This window comes from Oncorhynchus mykiss, chromosome 8 (assembly GCF_013265735.2).
Source record: "Oncorhynchus mykiss isolate Arlee chromosome 8, USDA_OmykA_1.1, whole genome shotgun sequence".
NCBI lineage: Eukaryota > Metazoa > Chordata > Actinopteri > Salmoniformes > Salmonidae > Oncorhynchus > Oncorhynchus mykiss.
The window spans coordinates 59,679,904-59,697,236 of record NC_048572.1 but is presented as its reverse complement, the minus strand read 5'-3'; the positions used below and the strand labels follow the sequence as shown (position 1 = coordinate 59,697,236).

The 17,333-nt window shown below is 40.6% G+C and overlaps 2 protein-coding genes across 2 annotated transcripts; both read left to right on the top strand.

Annotated features, from left to right (window-relative positions):
* The first annotated feature begins 3,271 nt into the window (after positions 1 to 3,271).
* LOC110518577 (ladderlectin-like) lies at positions 3,272 to 7,121 on the top strand. The gene is made up of 6 exons (XM_036985819.1): positions 3,272 to 3,418; positions 4,594 to 4,681; positions 5,016 to 5,131; positions 5,445 to 5,636; positions 6,656 to 6,770; positions 6,890 to 7,121. Exons 1-6 carry the CDS (start codon positions 3,404 to 3,406, stop codon positions 6,979 to 6,981), a joined length of 618 nt encoding a protein of 205 aa, XP_036841714.1. The 5' UTR covers positions 3,272 to 3,403; the 3' UTR covers positions 6,982 to 7,121.
* A 3,335-nt stretch (positions 7,122 to 10,456) lies between these two features.
* On the top strand, positions 10,457 to 14,302 carry LOC110530245 (ladderlectin-like). The gene is made up of 6 exons (XM_036985818.1): positions 10,457 to 10,606; positions 11,730 to 11,817; positions 12,152 to 12,267; positions 12,581 to 12,772; positions 13,784 to 13,898; positions 14,018 to 14,302. The coding sequence occupies exons 1-6, from the start codon at positions 10,592 to 10,594 to the stop codon at positions 14,107 to 14,109; spliced, it is 618 nt and encodes a 205-aa protein (XP_036841713.1). The 5' UTR covers positions 10,457 to 10,591; the 3' UTR covers positions 14,110 to 14,302.
* Positions 14,303 to 17,333: the final 3,031 nt, after the last annotated feature.

The following is a 17,333-nucleotide window of genomic DNA, read 5'->3' as shown; positions in this document are numbered from 1 at the left end:
TGAAGAAGCAGTCTGGGTGTCTGTTCAGTGGGCATTTAAATTATTTGATTGTTGATCCATTGTTTCTTGAAGAATAGAATTCTCGTAGGACCCAAAAAGTTGTCTTACTCCACAAACATTAACATAAACGAACAGTGTGTGTATATAGCTTTAAAATAAGTAGAAAATGATCATGCTGTTGTCAGAGCACTCTGTGAATTTTAAGTGTTACATTTCCCTACCCCATCTGTTCCCTATCCAATTTTATTTGTCACGTACACATGGTTAGCAGATGCTAATGCGAGTGTAGAGAAATGCTTGTGCTTCTAGTTCTAACCATGCAGTAAAATCTAACAAGTTCACATATGTACATAAAACAATATATATATTCAACCACAAGGGTGTATTAATGAAGGGGGGTGGGGGGGGGGTGAATTATAATAGAGGCCTACTGAAAGGATATTTCAGTGTAGATGAGGGCAGGTTAAAAGAAAAACATGACAGCCAGACAAGCCAGTGACTGAATCAAAAGGATTTACATCTGAATGGAGTGGACATCAGCTTACTTTGATCTGTAAGGTAAGTCACTTTAATGTGTCAAGCAGAATACACGTTTTCTTTGCCATTTCCCGCAACGTTTAAGACATGGATTTCATGTAATGTTGACGAGGTACCCCAAAAAGTAGTTTGAATGTACGTTTCCATGTTACAAGCTTGTTTAAACAGAAATTGTCGCAGAAATCAGCCTTGTTTGCATAGCGACGAAGAAAAGAACACAATGTAGGCTGTGATCTCAAATTCTAATCGATATAGCAATGAACGCTAATACTTGTTCGAATCCCATTGTGACACAGGGAGACAGTATTTGGCATGACAGGGCCCCATTGAATGTATTAGTCTCTCACTCATATAGCAAAATGTGTACAATTACTGGAATTTGGCTTTAAAACCGCAAAAATTTCTCTACACCTTATGGCAAAATGATAACACAATATGGCAGTCCCCGCACCACAATGTTCATTCTGTTGGGCATGCACAAATAGGTTGATTGCGCTCACAGAAAAGTGTAACTTTCCCTTAATCAGATTCTAGTTTCCAAATTCATTTAGTGCAACGATTTCATTAATGTATCAGTTTTGATCAGAGTATTCCACAAGACGAGCCAAGCTGATTCAAATTGTTCAGCACCGCATGATGTTTCACAGTTCAGCACCAGGATGTGGATAGTACACATGACATCATTGCCATTACCTCACGCTTGGTTTTGCAGGGGTCCTCCAATGTGCAAAGAAAACTACCCAAATGAATTTCCCAAAAGGAATCTGGTACATATGTTTGTGTGAAGTAACTATTTGTTCATTCATTCTCAAAGGGTATATGGTAACAAGGCTTGTTGATGCTCACATACACATGCTCTGCTAAGACCCGCTCAAGCCAGTGTCAAAAAGCCTCAACTTTTTTCCAAAAGCAAATTCCATCATCTCATACATGCCAATCAGCCAACAGGCTTACATAGGCTTTTAGCAATTATTGTTGGGGTTCTTATAATGGGGTAGACTCTGGCAAAGAGAGAGAGAGGCACTATCGATGCTACTGGTCGATGTTTGAAAAGAATACAGGAGCAGGGTAGGAATGAGCTTAACAAAAATGGCTATTCCTGCAGGTGATATCCAGTCAAAAGTTTGGACACACCTACTCATTCCAGGGTTTTTCTTTATTCTCTACTATTTTCTACATTGTAGAATAATGACGACATCAAAACTATGACATAACACATATGGAATCATGTAGTAACCAGAAAAGTGTTAAACAAATCAAAATCTATGTTATATTTGAGATTCTTCAAAGTAGCCACCCTTTGCCTTGATGACAGCTTTGCACACTCTTGGCATTCTCTTATCCAGATTCATGAGGTTGTGTTGTGGCAAGGTAGGGGAGGTATAAAGTAGATAGCCCTGTTTGGTAAAAGACCAAGTCCATTTATTTGACAAGAACAGCTCAAATAAGCAAAGAGAAATGACAGTCCATCATTGCTTTAAGACATGAAGGTCAGTCAATGCGGAACATTTCAAGAACTTTGAAAGTTTCTTCAATTGCAGTCGCAAAAACCATCAAGCGCTATGATGAAACTGGCTCTCCCGAGGACCGCCACAGGAAAGGAAGACCCAGAGTTACCTCTGCTGCAGAGGATAAGTTCATTAGAGTTACCAGCCTCAGAAATTGCAGCCCAAATAAATGCTTCACAGAGTTGAAGTAACAGACACATCTCAACATCAACTGTTCAGAGGAGACTGCGTGAATCAGGCCTTCATGTCAAACTGCTGCAAAGAAACCACTCCTAAAGGACACCGATAAGAACAAGAGACTTGCTTGGGCCAAGAAACACGAGCAATGGACATTAGACCGGTGGAAATCTGTCCTTTGGTCTGATTAGTGTGTCTTTGTGAGATGCAGAGTAGGTGAACGAATGATCTCCGCATGTGTGGTTCCCACCGTGAAGCATGGAGTAGGAGGTGTGATGGTGCTTTGCTGGTAACACTGTCTGTGTTTTATTTAGAATTCAAGGCACGCTTAACCAGCATGGCTACCACAGCATTCTGCAGCGATACACCATCCCATCTGGTTTGCGCTTAGTGGGACTATCATTTGTTTTTCAACAGGACAACGACCCAACATACCTCCAGGCTGTTTGACCAATAAGGTAGAGTGATGTAGTGTTGCATCAGACCGCCCTGGCCTCCACAATCACCCAACCTCAACCCAATTGAGATGGTTTGGGATGAGTTGGACCGCAGAGTTAAGGAAAAGCAGCAAACAAGTGCTCAACATATGTGGGAATTCCTTTAAGAATGTTGGAAAAGCATACCAGGTGAAGCTGGTTGAGAGAAGGGTGTACAAAGCTGTCATCAAGTTTAAAGGTGGCTACTTTGAAGAATCTAACATATATTTGGTTTCGTGTAACACTTTTTTTGGTTACCTCATGATTCCATATGTGTTATTTCACAGTTTTGAGGTCTTCACTATTATTCTACAAAGAAAATAGTAAAAATAAAGAAAAAGCCTTGAATGAGTAGGTGTGTCCAAACTTTTGACTGGTACTGTATATATGTATATATGTTAACTTTTTATAGATTTGTTACATTTTCACAATAGAGCGCCTGTAGCACAGGCAAAGATATTTTTCCAGCACCCCAATTGAAAATAACATTCATTAAAAGTACCCTGCACCAACAAACTTCTTCCCGTGGCTATACGTTTTGGTTTCTGCCCTAACACAACACAGCTGATTCAAATGATAAAAGCTTGATGATTAGTTGATTATTTGACCGGTTAAAGGATGAGAGAGGGAGGGGTCTGACTGGATGGGTCCTTAAAAAAGGAGAGCAGGAAGCAGTAGAACTCAACTCACAAACAGAGCGCTGACATGACCAGACTACAGGTGAGAGTTCAACATAGTCATCTAGTACTGTATCTGCTTTCATCCCAAATGGTAATTTATGACCAGTACCCATCGGGCATATGTGACCCTATTCAAATGTAGTGCGTTACATAGGACAGGGGTCTCCAACAGGTCATAGTAGTTTGCCAAACAATTCAGATTTTTAAAATAGATTTTTTTCACGTGTCAAACAACTGTCAAACAAATCTCAAGTATCAGACACTGCAAGTTACTAAATCAACGCGACTTGACGTTATCCCACCTCTGGTTAGTCAACTATTGGCTTAAAACGTCACATTTAAAACCATATCTGCCAATTAATTTCCAGCAATATTGCCCTGTCTGTCGCTCACTCCCTGTGTAGCCAGTTGATGCCTAGTGGGTTGCCAGATTCTTTCACGACTAAGTATTAACTGCAAGGTATACTTGTCAAAAGTATAGAAATTGTATCTATTGTTATTTGCAAACCTTGCCATGAAATGAGCAGCAATTGGCAATACAGAACCATCGCTAGACTGGCACATTCGACCACGCATTGCTTTCTCATGTGTTACTTTTCTTCCAGACATAAAATAAATGGTATTCTGATGTGATTTAAGCACTGCCATGGACTCAGAACATTACATTTTGTTCTCCATTACCAATTGTAATTGAGTGGCAAACCAGGAAATTGAACTGAGAGCATTTATGAAAATGGCTGTAATTTGGGGTTTAAAATCACAGCTTTTTTTATAGGGCCCCTTTAGTAGTTTATTACCCATTTTACTGTGTCTTTTGCCAGAACGGTACACTGAAGAGTTGTAGGGCAGAGAAGAATGAGCCTATTTGAAAGAAGTCGCTTGCGACGTGTGTATTAAAAAAAGGTAGCTCATGCCAGGCAAGTTGAGTCTCCTGCTCTAGAAAAATGTACTTTACCAGCCAATTTAATTTGCAAAAAGGTGACTTACTAGGTGTGCCATGCATCGGGGTTAGTTAGCTAGGGTGCTGTTTTGGGGAGAACCCAAGAGCATAGACTTCTCCTTATTCCCGTGTGCCAGGCTAATCTACTCTGTGGTGGAAGAGATGATTCCTGGTATTCCTTAGCCCTTCATTAGTTGAATGTGTTAAGTGGACTTGCTGGGGTACTTGAGGAGAGGTTGGGGAAACACTGATGGCTTATCTCGTGTGTCTCTCAGGAGACTATCACCATGGCGACGTTGACCCTTCTACTGCTTCTCAGCGCTGCCTTTACACTGGGTGACAGAATGACTTTGAACATAGCAAGTAAGAGTCAGCCTCACACTTTAAATCACGAGTGTCAAACTCATTCCACGGAGTCTCTTGCATCTGCAGTTGGCTTACCTTTCAATGAAGACCTAGACAACCAGGTGAGGGGAGTTCCTTACTAATTAGTGACCTAAATTGATCAATCGAGGGAGGAGCGAAAACCTGTAGACGCTCTGTGGAATGAGTTTGTGCTTTACATCATTGATTGTGTATGTTTTGTTGTAGTGTGGCATGACTGATCTCCAAATGTTATTTTTGACGCAAGGGTCAGTCTGGACTATCCTTTAAAGTCTGCTGCAATTTCAGAACCCTCCCTGTCTTCTCCTTTCAGATGATTTGGTGAGATTTGCAGCAGACCAAAGAAACCCATGCCCCAGAGGCTGGTTCCAATTTAATTCACGCTGCTTCATGTTTGTCAAAACTGCAAGGACATGGCCCAATGCAGAGGTATAATGCTTACCTTCTACAATTGAAGTCAACTTAGTTTTTTGAGTTAAAGGTGCTTTGGCCTTATTTTAACAGGCGCCTCATGTAAAATACTGAACCTCCCCTTAATATGCTGTAATTGCAATTTTCTATAGGCTTTTCAATATTGTGTGGAGTTGGGCCCTCTTGTATATTAGAACCCTCAAGGCATGGGTTAAGACTGAGATGAACTAATTCCTATATTTGAGAGTCCAGAAGACACATTCTCAGACTGGACAACTGACTAATACTTCCATTATGACATGTCTTTGTCTCTGTGTACTGCTTGCTCTAGCGCCACTGTCAGTTACTTGGAGAAAAACTGAAGCCTGTGTACAACACTGTAAAGTACCTTGGCGCAAACCTGGCATCTGTGCACAGCTATGAAGAGTTCCAATTTCTACAGGCGGTGGTGTTGGTCGCGACTGGCAGTTTCCCTCTTACCTGGATTGGTGGATTTGATGCTGTTCAAGCAAAGGTGGAAAAGGTACCCAAAGTGAAGATGCCTTAATACTTAAGACTAATAAAACCATCAGCTCAGAGTAGGTGTTAAGACACTGGTCAGACAACTCTGTGCCAGGAGTAATCAACTCGCCAGTTTCTCAGCTGGTAATGACCACAGTTTGAGGTACCGCAGAGGAAAGATTGACATTCGCAACTCGAGTTCTACGTGGAATTTGGATATTACCATTATATCCACACTCCCACTTTAATAACTGTAAATTGCTTTGGCACAGTAGGCATGAAGTTACTTGCCTACCTTTTAACCAAACATAATTCAAGAAAACATGGCCCGATGTCATGTCTTTAAACTGATATGTGATTTTAAGTATTTAGGCATGTGACCTATGCCTCGTGTGAAGTCATTGTCAAAAGCAAAATAAATACTGTTGGTTGTAGGTCTAGATTTGAGTTGATCATCTCGAAATATCCAGAGCAATTGCCACAGATACTCCATTGGCCTCTAACGATGTGAAGAGTCTGCAATGTCGGGCAGATTCGAGGGACAGGCACAATTCCGAGAGAAATGGTTTTCTCAGTTTCTGGCATGTCATGTGTGCTACTTGTATCAGTACTTGTAACAACCTAAGCATTACAAAACGTATATTTGCTCAAATAAGCCATTATGTTTTTCGTTAATGAAATTCGACATCTTATTGGCGGCCATACAAAAACGAGTTGCTTGGTGACCAGGAAAAACGCTACCCGCTTGAGAAGGCAGATTTTGGGCTTAGTTACCCTTCTCGCTTCGCCTCTTCCTCTTTGCTATGGCGCAGAAACAACTTACTAGCTGTCTTTTTCTATTTTTGGGATTTCTAGAAATGTGGTTGTAGTATCAACACTTGTGTATTTTTTTCACCCAACAGTTCCATTGTCAGTCTGCACGTTTTGGTAGTGGTGGCTTTTACCGTTTTGTTGGAGGAAAGACCATGAGTGTTGTGCTTGCTGAACAATTTCTAAAATGCATGTAACATTTGATACTGAGATCTCACTACTTCCACACAGGACAGGCTATGGTTCTGGAGTGACGGCTCCAAATTTGATCACGAGAGCTGGGCTGAAGGGGAGCCGAATAACCGCAATGGTGCCAGAGAGCCATGTATTCAGATCAACTTTGGCGGTACATTATCATTCATCAAATTAAACTTTTTTGAGCAAGTTTAACAAATAAATGTGACCTACTTTTCTCTTTTCGTGTGTACATCGAGAGGTAATTTCTATTTCGTGTTTCCTCTTAAGCTGAAAACGGCTGGAACGATGAATCATGTGGAAAGAGCTATCCCTCCGTGTGCTCCATAAGAACCTGTTTAATCCTTCAAACTGTCAATTGAAACCAAAAATGCTACTCTGGTGTCAGCATCCTAACTGCAAATGTTTCATGTTATAGTGAATTACTTTGAAGGTATTTGTTGCTGTAAAATACGTTTGACTTGTTGTGTAACTATTGTAGCTTGTCAATAAAACTGGTGTATGTATTTAATCTCATGAGTGGTTATTAAACATTGCTTCACTTTGTTTCTTGAAGAAGCAGTCTGGGTGTCTGTTCAGTGGGCATTTAAATTATTTGATTGTTGATCCATTGTTTCTTGAAGAATAGAATTCTCGTAGGACCCAAAAAGTTGTCTTACTCCACAAACATTAACATAAACGAACAGTGTGTGTATATAGCTTTAAAATAAGTAGAAAATGATCATGCTGTTGTCAGAGCACTCTGTGAATTTTCAGTGTTACATTTCCCTACCCCATCTGTTCCCTATCCAATTTTATTTGTCACGTACACATGGTTAGCAGATGCTAATGCGAGTGTAGAGAAATGCTTGTGCTTCTAGTTCTAACCATGCAGTAAAATCTAACAAGTTCACATATGTACATAAAACAATATATATATTCAACCACAAGGGTGTATTAATGAAGGGGGGTGGGGGGGGGTGAATTATAATAGAGGCCTACTGAAAGGATATTATTTCAGTGTAGATGAGGGCAGGTTAAAAGAAAAACATGACAGCCAGACAAGCCAGTGACTGAATCAAAAGGATTTACATCTGAATGGAGTGGACATCAGCTTACTTTGATCTGTAAGGTAAGTCACTTTAATGTGTCAAGCAGAATACACGTTTTCTTTGCCATTTCCCGAAACGTAGCAACGTTTAAGACATGGATTTCATGTAATGTTGACGAGGTACCCCAAAAAGTAGTTTGAATGTACGTTTCCATGTTACAAGCTTGTTTAAACAGAAATTGTCGCAGAAATCAGCCTTGTTTGCATAGCGACGAAGAAAAGAACACAATGTAGGCTGTGATCTCAAATTCTAATCGATATAGCAATGAACGCTAATACTTGTTCGAATCCCATTGTGACACAGGGAGACAGTATTTGGCATGACAGGGCCCCATTGAATGTATTAGTCTCTCACTCATATAGCAAAATGTGTACAATTACTGGAATTTGGCTTTAAAACCGCAAAAATTTCTCTACACCTTATGGCAAAATGATAACACAATATGGCAGTCCCCGCACCACAATGTTCATTCTGTTGGGCATGCACAAATAGGTTGATTGCGCTCACAGAAAAGTGTAACTTTCCCTTAATCAGATTCTAGTTTCCAAATTCATTTAGTGCAACGATTTCATTAATGTATCAGTTTTGATCAGAGTATTCCACAAGACGAGCCAAGCTGATTCAAATTGTTCAGCACCGCATGATGTTTCACAGTTCAGCACCAGGATGTGGATAGTACACATGACATCATTGCCATTACCTCACGCTTGGTTTTGCAGGGGTCCTCCAATGTGCAAAGAAAACTACCCAAATGAATTTCCCAAAAGGAATCTGGTACATATGTTTGTGTGAAGTAACTATTTGTTCATTCATTCTCAAAGGGTATATGGTAACAAGGCTTGTTGATGCTCACATACACATGCTCTGCTAAGACCCGCTCAAGCCAGTGTCAAAAAGCCTCAACTTTTTTCCAAAAGCAAATTCCATCATCTCATACATGCCAATCAGCCAACAGGCTTACATAGGCTTTTAGCAATTATTGTTGGGGTTCTTATAATGGGGTAGACTCTGGCAAAGAGAGAGAGAGGCACTATCGATGCTACTGGTCGATGTTTGAAAAGAATACAGGAGCAGGGTAGGAATGAGCTTAACAAAAATGGCTATTCCTGCAGGTGATATCCAGTCAAAAGTTTGGACACACCTACTCATTCCAGGGTTTTTCTTTATTCTCTACTATTTTCTACATTGTAGAATAATGACGACATCAAAACTATGACATAACACATATGGAATCATGTAGTAACCAGAAAAGTGTTAAACAAATCAAAATCTATGTTATATTTGAGATTCTTCAAAGTAGCCACCCTTTGCCTTGATGACAGCTTTGCACACTCTTGGCATTCTCTTATCCAGATTCATGAGGTTGTGTTGTGGCAAGGTAGGGGAGGTATAAAGTAGATAGCCCTGTTTGGTAAAAGACCAAGTCCATTTATTTGACAAGAACAGCTCAAATAAGCAAAGAGAAATGACAGTCCATCATTGCTTTAAGACATGAAGGTCAGTCAATGCGGAACATTTCAAGAACTTTGAAAGTTTCTTCAATTGCAGTCGCAAAAACCATCAAGCGCTATGATGAAACTGGCTCTCCCGAGGACCGCCACAGGAAAGGAAGACCCAGAGTTACCTCTGCTGCAGAGGATAAGTTCATTAGAGTTACCAGCCTCAGAAATTGCAGCCCAAATAAATGCTTCACAGAGTTGAAGTAACAGACACATCTCAACATCAACTGTTCAGAGGAGACTGCGTGAATCAGGCCTTCATGTCAAACTGCTGCAAAGAAACCACTCCTAAAGGACACCGATAAGAACAAGAGACTTGCTTGGGCCAAGAAACACGAGCAATGGACATTAGACCGGTGGAAATCTGTCCTTTGGTCTGATTAGTGTGTCTTTGTGAGATGCAGAGTAGGTGAACGAATGATCTCCGCATGTGTGGTTCCCACCGTGAAGCATGGAGTAGGAGGTGTGAGGGTGCTTTGCTGGTAACACTGTCTGTGTTTTATTTAGAATTCAAGGCACGCTTAACCAGCATGGCTACCACAGCATTCTGCAGCGATACACCATCCCATCTGGTTTGCGCTTAGTGGAACTATAGTTTGTTTTTCAACAGGACAATGACCCAACATACCTCCAGGCTGTTTGACCAATAAGGTAGAGTGATGTAGTGCTGCATCAGACCGCCCTGGCCTCCACAATCACCCAACCTCAACCCAATTGAGATGGTTTGGGATGAGTTGGACCGCAGAGTTAAGGAAAAGCAGCAAACAAGTGCTCAACATATGTGGGAATTCCTTTAAGAATGTTGGAAAAGCATACCAGGTGAAGCTGGTTGAGAGAAGGGTGTACAAAGCTGTCATCAAGTTTAAAGGTGGCTACTTTGAAGAATCTAACATACATTTGGTTTCGTGTAACACTTTTTTTGGTTACCTCATGATTCCATATGTGTTATTTCACAGTTTTGAGGTCTTCACTATTATTCTACAAAGAAAATAGTAAAAATAAAGAAAAAGCCTTGAATGAGTAGGTGTGTCCAAACTTTTGACTGGTACTGTATATATGTATATATGTTAACTTTTTATAGATTTGTTACATTTTCACAAAAGTTGTGCTATAATAGTGGACCACAGGCAAAGATATTTTTCCAGCACCCCAATTGAAAATAACATTCATTAAAAGTACCCTGCACCAACAAACTTCTTCCCGTGGCTATACGTTTTGGTTTCTGCCCTAACACAACACAGCTGATTCAAATGATAAAAGCTTGATGATTAGTTGATTATTTGACCGGTTAAAGGATGAGAGAGGGAGGGGTCTGACTGGATGGGTCCTTAAAAAAGGAGAGCAGGAAGCAGTAGAACTCAACTCACAAACAGAGCGCTGACATGACCAGACTACAGGTGAGAGTTCAACATAGTCATCTAGTACTGTATCTGCTTTCATCCCAAATGGTAATTTATGACCAGTACCCATCGGGCATATGTGACCCTATTCAAATGTAGTGTGTTACATAGGACAGGGGTCTCCAACAGATCATAGTAGTTTGCCAAACAATTCAGATTTTTAAAATAGATTTTTTTCACGTGTCAAACAACTGTCAAACAAATCTCAAGTATCAGACACTGCAAGTTACTAAATCAACGCGACTTGACGTTATCCCACCTCTGGTTAGTCAACTATTGGCTTAAAACGTCACATTTAAAACCATATCTGCCAATTAATTTCCAGCAATATTGCCCTGTCTGTCGCTCACTCCCTGTGTAGCCAGTTGATGCCTAGTGGGTTGCCAGATTCTTTCACGACTAAGTATTAACTGCAAGGTATACTTGTCAAAAGTATAGAAATTGTATCTATTGTTATTTGCAAACCTTGCCATGAAATGAGCAGCAATTGGCAATACAGAACCATCGCTAGACTGGCACATTCGACCACGCATTGCTTTCTCATGTGTTACTTTTCTTCCAGACATAAAATAAATGGTATTCTGATGTGATTTAAGCACTGCCATGGACTCAGAACATTACATTTTGTTCTCCATTACCAATTGTAATTGAGTGGCAAACCAGGAAATTGAACTGAGAGCATTTATGAAAATGGCTGTAATTTGGGGTTTAAAATCACAGCTTTTTTTTATAGGGCCCCTTTAGTAGTTTATTACCCATTTTACTGTGTCTTTTGCCAGAACGTGTGCGACGTGTGTATTAAAAAAAGGTAGCTCATGCCAGGCAAGTTGAGTCTCCTGCTCTAGAAAAATGTACTTTACCAGCCAATTTCATTTGCAAAAAGGTGACTTACTAGGTGTGCCATGCATCGGGGTTAGTTAGCTAGGGTGCTGTTTTGGGGAGAACCCAAGAGCATAGACTTCTCCTTATTCCCGTGTGCCAGGCTAATCTACTCTGTGGTGGAAGAGATGATTCCTGGTATTCCTTAGCCCTTCATTAGTTGAATGTGTTAAGTGGACTTGCTGGGGTACTTGAGGAGAGGTTGGGGAAACACTGATGGCTTATCTCGTGTGTCTCTCAGGAGACTATCACCATGGCGACGTTGACCCTTCTACTGCTTCTCAGCGCTGCCTTTACACTGGGTGACAGAATGACTTTGAACATAGCAAGTAAGAGTCAGCCTCACACTTTAAATCACGAGTGTCAAACTCATTCCACGGAGTCTCTTGCATCTGCAGTTGGCTTACCTTTCAATGAAGACCTAGACAACCAGGTGAGGGGAGTTCCTTACTAATTAGTGACCTAAATTGATCAATCGAGGGAGGAGCGAAAACCTGTAGACGCTCTGTGGAATGAGTTTGTGCTTTACATCATTGATTGTGTATGTTTTGTTGTAGTGTGGCATGACTGATCTCCAAATGTTATTTTTGACGCAAGGGTCAGTCTGGACTATCCTTTAAAGTCTGCTGCAATTTCAGAACCCTCCCTGTCTTCTCCTTTCAGATGATTTGGTGAGATTTGCAGCAGACCAAAGAAACCCATGCCCCAGAGGCTGGTTCCAATTTAATTCACGCTGCTTCATGTTTGTCAAAACTGCAAGGACATGGCCCAATGCAGAGGTATAATGCTTACCTTCTACAATTGAAGTCAACTTAGTTTTTTGAGTTAAAGGTGCTTTGGCCTTATTTTAACAGGCGCCTCATGTAAAATACTGAACCTCCCCTTAATATGCTGTAATTGCAATTTTCTATAGGCTTTTCAATATTGTGTGGAGTTGGGCCCTCTTGTATATTAGAACCCTCAAGGCATGGGTTAAGACTGAGATGAACTAATTCCTATATTTGAGAGTCCAGAAGACAAATTCTCAGACTGGACAACTGACTAATACTTCCATTATGACATGTCTTTGTCTCTGTGTACTGCTTGCTCTAGCGCCACTGTCAGTTACTTGGAGAAAAACTGAAGCCTGTGTACAACACTGTAAAGTACCTTGGCGCAAACCTGGCATCTGTGCACAGCTATGAAGAGTTCCAATTTCTACAGGCGGTGGTGTTGGTCGCGACTGGCAGTTTCCCTCTTACCTGGATTGGTGGATTTGATGCTGTTCAAGCAAAGGTGGAAAAGGTACCCAAAGTGAAGATGCCTTAATACTTAAGACTAATAAAACCATCAGCTCAGAGTAGGTGTTAAGACACTGGTCAGACAACTCTGTGCCAGGAGTAATCAACTCGCCAGTTTCTCAGCTGGTAATGACCACAGTTTGAGGTACCGCAGAGGAAAGATTGACATTCGCAACTCGAGTTCTACGTGGAATTTGGATATTACCATTATATCCACACTCCCACTTTAATAACTGTAAATTGCTTTGGCACAGTAGGCATGAAGTTACTTGCCTACCTTTTAACCAAACATAATTCAAGAAAACATGGCCCGATGTCATGTCTTTAAACTGATATGTGATTTTAAGTATTTAGGCATGCCTCGTGTGAAGTCATTGTCAAAAGCAAAATAAATACTGTTGGTTGTAGGTCTAGATTTGAGTTGATCATCTCGAAATATCCAGAGCAATTGCCACAGATACTCCATTGGCCTCTAACGATGTGAAGAGTCTGCAATGTCGGGCAGATTCGAGGGACAGGCACAATTCCGAGAGAAATGGTTTTCTCAGTTTCTGGCATGTCATGTGTGCTACTTGTATCAGTACTTGTAACAACCTAAGCATTACAAAACGTATATTTGCTCAAATAAGCCATTATGTTTTTCGTTAATGAAATTCGACATCTTATTGGCGGCCATACAAAAACGAGTTGCTTGGTGACCAGGAAAAACGCTACCCGCTTGAGAAGGCAGATTTTGGGCTTAGTTACCCTTCTCGCTTCGCCTCTTCCTCTTTGCTATGGCGCAGAAACAACTTACTAGCTGTCTTTTTCTATTTTTGGGATTTCTAGAAATGTGGTTGTAGTATCAACACTTGTGTATTTTTTTTCACCCAACAGTTCCATTGTCAGTCTGCACGTTTTGGTAGTGGTGGCTTTTACCGTTTTGTTGGAGGAAAGACCATGAGTGTTGTGCTTGCTGAACAATTTCTAAAATGCATGTAACATTTGATACTGAGATCTCACTACTTCCACACAGGACAGGCTATGGTTCTGGAGTGACGGCTCCAAATTTGATCACGAGAGCTGGGCTGAAGGGGAGCCGAATAACCGCAATGGTGCCAGAGAGCCATGTATTCAGATCAACTTTGGCGGTACATTATCATTCATCAAATTAAACTTTTTTGAGCAAGTTTAACAAATAAATGTGACCTACTTTTCTCTTTTCGTGTGTACATCGAGAGGTAATTTCTATTTCGTGTTTCCTCTTAAGCTGAAAACGGCTGGACCGATGAATCATGTGGAAAGAGCTATCCCTCCGTGTGCTCCATAAGAACCTGTTTAATCCTTCAAACTGTCAATTGAAACCAAAAATGCTACTCTGGTGTCAGCATCCTAACTGCAAATGTTTCATGTTATAGTGAATTACTTTGAAGGTATTTGTTGCTGTAAAATACGTTTGACTTGTTGTGTAACTATTGTAGCTTGTCAATAAAACTGGTGTACGTATTTAATCTCATGAGTGGTTATTAAACATTGCTTCACTTTGTTTCTTGAAGAAGCAGTCTGGGTGTCTGTTCAGTGGGCATTTAAATTATTTGATTGTTGATCCATTGTTTCTTGAAGAATAGAATTCTCTTAGGACCCAAAAAGTTGTCTTACTCCACAAACATTAACGTAAACGAACAGTGTGTGTATATAGCTTTAAAATAAGTAGAAAATGATCATGCTGTTGTCAGAGCACTCTGTGAATTTTAAGTGTTACATTTCCCTACCCCATCTGTTCCCTATCCAATTTTATTTGTCACGTACACATGGTTAGCAGATGCTAATGCGAGTGTAGAGAAATGCTTGTGCTTCTAGTTCTAACCATGCAGTAAAATCGAACAAGTTCACATATGTACATAAAACAATATATATATTCAACCACAAGGGTGTATTAATGAAGGGGGGTGGGGGGGGGTGAATTATAATAGAGGCCTACTGAAAGGATATTATTTCAGTGTAGATGAGGGCAGGTTAAAAGAAAAACATGACAGCCAGACAAGCCAGTGACTGAATCAAAAGGATTTACATCTGAATGGAGTGGACATCAGCTTACTTTGATCTGTAAGGTAAGTCACTTTAATGTGTCAAGCAGAATACACGTTTTCTTTGCCATTTCCCGAAACGTAGCAACGTTTAAGACATGGATTTCATGTAATGTTGACGAGGTACCCCAAAAAGTAGTTTGAATGTACGTTTCCATGTTACAAGCTTGTTTAAACAGAAATTGTCGCAGAAATCAGCCTTGTTTGCATAGCGACGAAGAAAAGAACACAATGTAGGCTGTGATCTCAAATTCTAATCGATATAGCAATGAACGCTAATACTTGTTCGAATCCCATTGTGACACAGGGAGACAGTATTTGGCATGACAGGGCCCCATTGAATGTATTAGTCTCTCACTCATATAGCAAAATGTGTACAATTACTGGAATTTGGCTTTAAAACCGCAAAAATTTCTCTACACCTTATGGCAAAATGATAACACAATATGGCAGTCCCCGCACCACAATGTTCATTCTGTTGGGCATGCACAAATAGGTTGATTGCGCTCACAGAAAAGTGTAACTTTCCCTTAATCAGATTCTAGTTTCCAAATTCATTTAGTGCAACGATTTCATTAATGTATCAGTTTTGATCAGAGTATTCCACAAGACGAGCCAAGCTGATTCAAATTGTTCAGCACCGCATGATGTTTCACAGTTCAGCACCAGGATGTGGATAGTACACATGACATCATTGCCATTACCTCACGCTTGGTTTTGCAGGGGTCCTCCAATGTGCAAAGAAAACAACCCAAATGAATTTCCCAAAAGGAATCTGGTACATATGTTTGTGTGAAGTAACTATTTGTTCATTCATTCTCAAAGGGTATATGGTAACAAGGCTTGTTGATGCTCATATACACATGCTCTGCTAAGACCCGCTCAAGCCAGTGTCAAAAAGCCTCAACTTTTTTTCCAAAAGCAAATTCCATCATCTCATACATGCCAATCAGCCAACAGGCTTACATAGGCTTTTATCAATTATTGTTGGGGTTCTTATAATGGGGTAGACTCTGGCAGAGAGGCACTATCGATGCTACTGGTCGATGTTTGAAAAGAATACAGGAGCAGGGTAGGAATGAGCTTAACAAAAATGGCTATTCCTGCAGGTGATATCCAGTCAAAGGTTTGGACACACCTACTCATTCCAGGGTTTTTCTTTATTCTCTACTATTTTCTACATTGTAGAATAATGACGACATCAAAACTATGACATAACACATATGGAATCATGTAGTAACCAGAAAAGTGTTAAACAAATCAAAATCTATGTTATATTTGAGATTCTTCAAAGTAGCCACCCTTTGCCTTGATGACAGCTTTGCACACTCTTGGCATTCTCTTATCCAGATTCATGAGGTTGTGTTGTGGCAAGGTAGGGGTGGTATAAAGTAGATAGCCCTGTTTGGTAAAAGACCAAGTCCATTTATTTGACAAGAACAGCTCAAATAAGCAAAGAGAAATGACAGTCCATCATTGCTTTAAGACATGAAGGTCAGTCAATGCGGAACATTTCAAGAACTTTGAAAGTTTCTTCAATTGCAGTCGCAAAAACCATCAAGCGCTATGATGAAACTGGCTCTCCCGAGGACCGCCACAGGAAAGGAAGACCCAGAGTTACCTCTGCTGCAGAGGATAAGTTCATTAGAGTTACCAGCCTCAGAAATTGCAGCCCAAATAAATGCTTCACAGAGTTGAAGTAACAGACACATCTCAACATCAACTGTTCAGAGGAGACTGCGTGAATCAGGCCTTCATGTCAAACTGCTGCAAAGAAACCACTCCTAAAGGACACCGATAAGAACAAGAGACTTGCTTGGGCCAAGAAACACGAGCAATGGACATTAGACCGGTGGAAATCTGTCCTTTGGTCTGATTAGTGTGTCTTTGTGAGATGCAGAGTAGGTGAACGAATGATCTCCGCATGTGTGGTTCCCACCGTGAAGCATGGAGTAGGAGGTGTGAGGGTGCTTTGCTGGTAACACTGTCTGTGTTTTATTTAGAATTCAAGGCACGCTTAACCAGCATGGCTACCACAGCATTCTGCAGCGATACACCATCCCATCTGGTTTGCGCTTAGTGGAACTATAGTTTGTTTTTCAACAGGACAATGACCCAACATACCTCCAGGCTGTTTGACCAATAAGGTAGAGTGATGTAGTGCTGCATCAGACCGCCCTGGCCTCCACAATCACCCAACCTCAACCCAATTGAGATGGTTTGGGATGAGTTGGACCGCAGAGTTAAGGAAAAGCAGCAAACAAGTGCTCAACATATGTGGGAATTCCTTTAAGAATGCTGGAAAAGCATACCAGGTGAAGCTGGTTGAGAGAAGGGTGTACAAAGCTGTCATCAAGTTTAAAGGTGGCTACTTTGAAGAATCTAACATATATTTGGTTTCGTGTAACACTTTTTTTGGTTACCTCATGATTCCATATGTGTTATTTCACAGTTTTGAGGTCTTCACTATTATTCTACAAAGAAAATAGTAAAAATAAA

Bases quoted from the DNA above. Each gene is read 5' to 3' on its own strand.
- LOC110518577 (XM_036985819.1), top strand. The intron at 5,637-6,655 runs GTACCCAAAGTG...ACTTCCACACAG, and splicing joins TTCAAGCAAAGGTGGAAAAG to GACAGGCTATGGTTCTGGAG. The intron at 6,771-6,889 runs GTACATTATCAT...TTTCCTCTTAAG, and splicing joins TATTCAGATCAACTTTGGCG to CTGAAAACGGCTGGAACGAT.
- LOC110530245 (XM_036985818.1), top strand. The intron at 11,818-12,151 runs GTAAGAGTCAGC...TTCTCCTTTCAG, and splicing joins AATGACTTTGAACATAGCAA to ATGATTTGGTGAGATTTGCA. The intron at 13,899-14,017 runs GTACATTATCAT...TTTCCTCTTAAG, and splicing joins TATTCAGATCAACTTTGGCG to CTGAAAACGGCTGGACCGAT.